At 37.2% G+C, this 5814-nt stretch overlaps 1 protein-coding gene across 1 annotated transcript; it reads right to left on the minus strand.

The window, feature by feature from the left end:
- Positions 1 to 2463: 2463 nt before the first annotated feature.
- On the minus strand, positions 2464 to 3178 carry LOC120271787 (AT-hook motif nuclear-localized protein 11-like). The gene is made up of 3 exons (XM_039278461.1): positions 2944 to 3178; positions 2739 to 2809; positions 2464 to 2616 (listed from the first exon to the last, which is right to left on the minus strand). Exons 1-3 carry the CDS (start codon positions 3176 to 3178, stop codon positions 2464 to 2466), a joined length of 459 nt encoding a protein of 152 aa, XP_039134395.1.
- Positions 3179 to 5814: the final 2636 nt, after the last annotated feature.

The raw sequence follows: 5814 nt of genomic DNA on the forward strand, positions 1-5814 counted from the left end.
TTGTAAGCTCCCTTTTTCATCTAATTTTTTTCACTTAGAATTATTGATCATTAATGAGTAAAATTTGGAATTTTAACTTCAAATTTCTAAATGAGGTGCCTTTTTTATATATAATTTTAAGTAGGCAAGAACTTGTTCTAGTTTCCTTTTGAGCCACTAATTTGATATTAGTTTTTTTTCATTTACTTTTAAATATAGCTAATTATGTATCTAACTTCAAAAAAAATACTGTCTAATATCTTAAACCTACAACAAAAAAAAATATCCATTAACAGAACTTCAATTTTAATCTCATAATTTTTTTGACAAAAATTTATAACAAATAGTACGGTTAAACAAAATATGTCATGCATGCATGTAGTACTATACAAGTAACAAAAATAGTACAAGCATTTATGTTTTGTCTATCTCAAGTTTGGCATCCTGCACACTATCCTCCCCTGGATACTGAGGCCCGCTTTCGGCGAGCAGGCATGTTGCTTGTTTCAGGTTCAATTTCAAGATCAGTGTCGGTGTTGATTCGGTCTTCTTCTTCTTCAAAAGAGCACTGAAAACCCCCACAACCACCTGACAGAAAGATTATATATAATGTAAATATGCTAATATGAAATTGATAGTATATACCAGAGTTAATTTTAAGATTGATTACTGATTGAGCGCAGTTGACCTGAACACGGGTTGCAGCTATGAGTACATCACCAACACATCCACCGATCACTCTACCATCAGAGCTAGAAAGTAGGAATGGGGGTGGGGCGGGGAATCCCCGTTCCCCGCGGGGCCCCGCCCCGACGGGGAGGGGATTCCCCGAAACGTCCCCCCCGTGGGGCGGGGAGCGGGGAAAAAGTCCTCCCCGCCTAGCGGGCGGGGCGGGCGGGAATGGTCTCCCGCCCCGCTCCCCATGAGGCACGGGCCCCATGCCGCGCCGGATTCCCCGGCCCCGTGCCCCGCATGGATTCCCCAAAAAAATATAATATATATTTTTAATATATTTATTAAAGATTATTTCAACATTAACATAATATTATATATATATATATAATCAATAAATATTTATTTATTAATATTTTTAGTTATTATTATGGAACTCACAATTATTTCATACAACTTATTAACTATTTAAATTTATATATTTCATTAAAACATATTTATTTAATAAAATCTTAAATTATTTTAATAAAATTATTATATAATATATCTACAAAATTTAAATTCAAACTTCTATTTTTCAAATTTCTAATATTCACAAAAAACTAATTATTTATTTAATTTAAATGAATTGGATAATTAGGTAATTGTCTAGATTTTTTTTATTCAAATATCCCTGTGTTGCTACATATAAAAGAGTACTGACATATTATTAGATCTTCAATTTTTTTTTTATTAATCATTGGTTGAAAGATATTATTAATATTATTACTTGAATTTATTTCTATTAAGTTAATGTTATTTGTGAAAAAAAAATTGCTTGTTTATTTATGTATTTCTTTATTTTTGAATATTCATGTTTATGGTCAACAATTCAAGCTATTTGTTCTACATTTGATGAAGAGGAGGATGAGAATGATGAGGTAAATATGATTTAATTTTATAAAATTTTATCTTTAATCTTGATATTATTTATAATCTTATTATATATTTACAATTTTGTTTATTATTGAAGGGGGAGTTATCATGTCAAGATGCTAGTGGTAGTGGAATTAGATTCTCAATATAAATAATTTGGAGAAAGAACAAAGAAGAAATTGATGGAAGCATGAAATTATTGTGCTAGTTTTTGCATTATGAATTTTTATTTAATGGATTTGTAATTTTAATTTAGTTTTTAAACTTTATGTTATTTTGTACCTTTAATGTTGTTGTTTCATCAAACATTATATTACTGACTTTGTTAGGAGAAATATTTTATGTGAATTTTTTTATTTTTATATATGATGTACGTATGTTGACTTTGGTTGAGAATTTTTATTTTTATTTCATCATACATTATATTTTTATTTTCAATCAGATATAAGATCTTTAGCGATGAATATAAATCGTCATTGAAATATTATAGTTATTTATAGAAAATTTTTTTATATTAATATTTTGGAGCGGGGATCCCTCATGGGAGTGGAGTGGGAGGATTTTTTCGCATGAATTTTTAACGGGGAATCCCCGCCCGTGGAGAGCGGGGATGGGGACGGGGATCCCATTCCCCGCCCGCCCCACCCCCATTCCTACTAGAAAGAGTTATGCTTAATCCATCCACACTTATCACTAATTCACCATCTTCATCAGGTGTAAAAGAACCAGACAAGCTAATTATGTCTGGCCTTGTACCCTGCATAGATTCATGAACAAATTAATTCTATAAAAATTAAATAGTTCAATACACAATTGAGTGCTCTTTCAAAAAAAAAATAATAATAATAAATAAATAAATAAATTCTAGATGTTACAAAGTACACATCATTCATTAAATTATACAGTTTTGTACTGAACCTCATAAGTGACAACACCACCGGCAGTAGAAGGACGGCGAAGAGTGGCGGAGGAGACAGAAACGTTCACTGATATGATGCATAAATGCTTTGGACCCTCTTCAGTAAAAGATATTATCTTTTCTGCAATATTCTGCAGAAAAAAGCACATCTTTAGATGCAGAAAACAATGTTTCATTGCAGAGAAATCCACATAACAGATTATGAATATCAGATAGACATAAACCAATGTAAAATTTACCAAAGAATTCATACCTCCCCAACATCAATGATGATCATGTATGAATTCATGAGACCTATTCCAACTGGCCCAGTGACCGAATTCCCTGACAAATTAAGACAGTAAATCAACAGTATCAAACATCCCAATTTCCAGATACACAAAAGAACATCATCATCATCATCATCAACAACAACAACAGAGTTATAAATCAAGGAATTCATCAGATGAACAACTCACCAGGAGAACTCAACCGTTGTCTACTTCCAGAACCAGAAGGCCTTCCACTCCCTCTCCTGGGCAATGGAAATGCATCCATGGCAGCAGCATCAGCTGCATAGTTTGATGCCATACCTGGTACATACTTCCTGGGCCTCCCTCTCTTTCTTCTCATTGCTCCCCTTAGGCCACTCCCAATTTCAGCAACGGCCTTCCAACCTTGAGAAGAGACATTCATGGCTTGCTCCCTTTCCATCACTTTTAGCAACCTGATCAACAAACCATAAAACCCAATAACAAAAAAAAATAAAAAATAAAAAATAAAAAAAAGTAAGAAGAATAAAAATAAAAAAAAAGTGAAGATTGAAACCCTAAATTTAGAAAAAAAAAAGTATTATGTATATACTTTCTTTCTTTTTTCCTATTTGGAAAACAATGGTTTATTTCAAATTTATTAAGTTTGTTACAATAAATTTTTACTAATTAATTTGAATATATGACATTTGTTATAAAATAAATATGATAATCAGTACAAAGTTTCACTAGAAACGTATGCGTCCTAAACGACAAAAAATTACAGCAAATAGCACCGTAAGACAGATAATATATCCTGCGTATAGTACAATTAACATAAATAGTAACGTGCCGCATTATAGTAATGTGAAACTTTAAATAGAGTATACAGAGAAAAATAAACAGAGTAACTTGAACGGTATTCTGTTCTGTCATAGGATGCTTTGTCATGGAAGAAGAAAGACCATTTACTCACTATTTTTAATTTTTATTAAATTATTTTTTTTTTAAAATGGTTTTCTTGCATTATTGATGAAATAATTATAGTAATAATAATAATAATAAATTTGGATGATATAATGTAAATCTGAAACACACTAAAATAAGATGTTTTAAAATATTGTAAGCTCCATTTTCATCTAATTTTTTGTTCAATTAGCATAATTGATCATAAGTAAAATTTGGAATTTTAACTTCAAATTTCTAAATGAGGTCCTTTTTTTATATATAATTTCTAAATGAGGTCCTTTTTTTATATATAAAGAAGGTGTGACATATATATGTGAAGCTACTCAACATAGTTACATGAGAAAGTTCTCGCGATGACTTGAACAGTGACCGACGATGAGATTCCTCGGCAGCTCTCGCGATGGCTTCGCTAGATCAAACGTCGGATCCCGGCAGGTTCGTGGCGGTGCTCGCGGAGGGTTTTCTGGAAGAGCTCGTAGAAACCCTAGGTCTTACGTCCACCCTTCTAGTTCTTCACGAAGGACCTCCCCTCCTCCTCTTCCTCCTGTTAACCAGGCATCACAGAACCCCTCCATCTTCAAAGCCTCTCCTGTGAGAGATGGCATCTCCTTTGCCGAAGTGGTTCGCTCCCCTCCTTCTACTGATCCTCTGCCTCCGTCCCTTCCAATCTCTCTGAAACGCCGTCGTTCCCCGGAATCTTCTGATACTTGCTCGAAGTGCTTGCGCTCGGGACACAAAGCTGAGGAATGTCGACACCAACTCACTTGCAAACGTTGCTCTGGAGTTGGTCATTTCGCTATTCGTTGCCCACTCCGAACCCCGCCCCATCATCCTGATTTCAAGAAGACTAGGATGAGATCCAAACACCCTCTTCAGGGAGCCTCCTCCGATCACTTTCCACAGGGAAAATCCTCAGAACTAAAACCTCTACTCCATGTACCCGTGCGCCCTCTTCCTGCTTCTCTCCGTGTATCCTTGCCCATCACTGAAGCCATATTGAAATCAAAGGAAGACCTGAAAAAAATGGTGGTAATCAAAGTCTTATCCGGCAACGCCAGCACTCGCTCACTTCATGCCTCTCTCTCTCAATGCTTGAACACAGACCTTTGTGAACATATTACTCCATTCAAAGACGATTTCATCCTCACTTTGGCCACCGCTAGAGACGCTGCACTGATGGTGAAGAGAAGTCCAATCTCTCTTAACTCCTCTCTTGGACCCTGCTGCATCTCCCTCTCTCTTTGGACTGCTGAATTTGGATCCCATGCAGTACCGGCTGGCAATTACAACTGGATCAGAATCACTAATCTTCCTCTTCACTGCTGGAATTGGGACTCGATCGTCGAGATCCTCCGGCCGATTGGCGACCTGATATACGTGCAAAAGAAGGAATACGTTACACTTGAACACCTGCGAACTTTGGTTAGACTCAAACCCTCAGTTCACTTCCCATTGGAGGTCACGGTGGACGTTGGCGTCAGAAGCTTCCTTGTCAAACTTGAGGATGATGGAGCTCACATACTCCGGTCCAAGGTTGTCCATGGACCAGTTTCTCATCCTCGCACTCAAATCAAGCCAGCGCCGACTAGTCACAATGCCATTTATGTTCCTAAAACTGATAAGGGTAAGGAACTTCTCATCTCTTCTACGGTGAAACCGTCGAGCGTCGCTCCGGTTGATATCCCTCCTCCCATCATCTTCTCCTCCGGCGAGACCGTTGAGCGCTGCTCCGGTCTCGGCCAATCGATGAGGACAAACACCAGTGGATCTCAGGGAGACGCTCCTCCTCCCGTCGTTGATCGGCAGCTTGCCGGAATCTCGGAGATCCCACTGGTCCGTTGTGAGAATCCCAAGGAAGTCGACACACTGTTGTCTAACAGCGGCGACGTTACGATCAGGCTTACACAGGCCGTTCCCTCGCCTCGTGATGAGAACTCCACTTTTTTCCTTGGCTCCTTGCAATCGGCCGTTCCTTCACGTGATTGCAACCCCAATGATTCCCATAATTCTATTGATTATTTAATCAAACCTCGAGATGAGATCACATCTGATCTCTCTTTTCCTCGAGATCAGCTTCCTGATCATATCTCCCCTACCCCACTTGATCAGATGCCTCGTGATGGTCATTCC

This window comes from Dioscorea cayenensis, chromosome 11 (genome assembly GCF_009730915.1).
Source record: "Dioscorea cayenensis subsp. rotundata cultivar TDr96_F1 chromosome 11, TDr96_F1_v2_PseudoChromosome.rev07_lg8_w22 25.fasta, whole genome shotgun sequence".
Lineage (NCBI taxonomy): Eukaryota > Viridiplantae > Streptophyta > Magnoliopsida > Dioscoreales > Dioscoreaceae > Dioscorea > Dioscorea cayenensis.

Bases quoted from the DNA above. Each gene is read 5' to 3' on its own strand.
- LOC120271787 (XM_039278461.1), bottom strand. From the start codon at position 3,178: ATGGAAAGGGAGCAAGCCATGAATGTCTCTTCTCAAGGTTGGAAGGCC. The intron at 2,810-2,943 runs GTGAGTTGTTCA...TTAATTTGTCAG, and splicing joins ACAACGGTTGAGTTCTCCTG to GGAATTCGGTCACTGGGCCA. The intron at 2,617-2,738 runs GTATGAATTCTT...TTTTTTCTGCAG, and splicing joins TCATCATTGATGTTGGGGAG to AATATTGCAGAAAAGATAAT.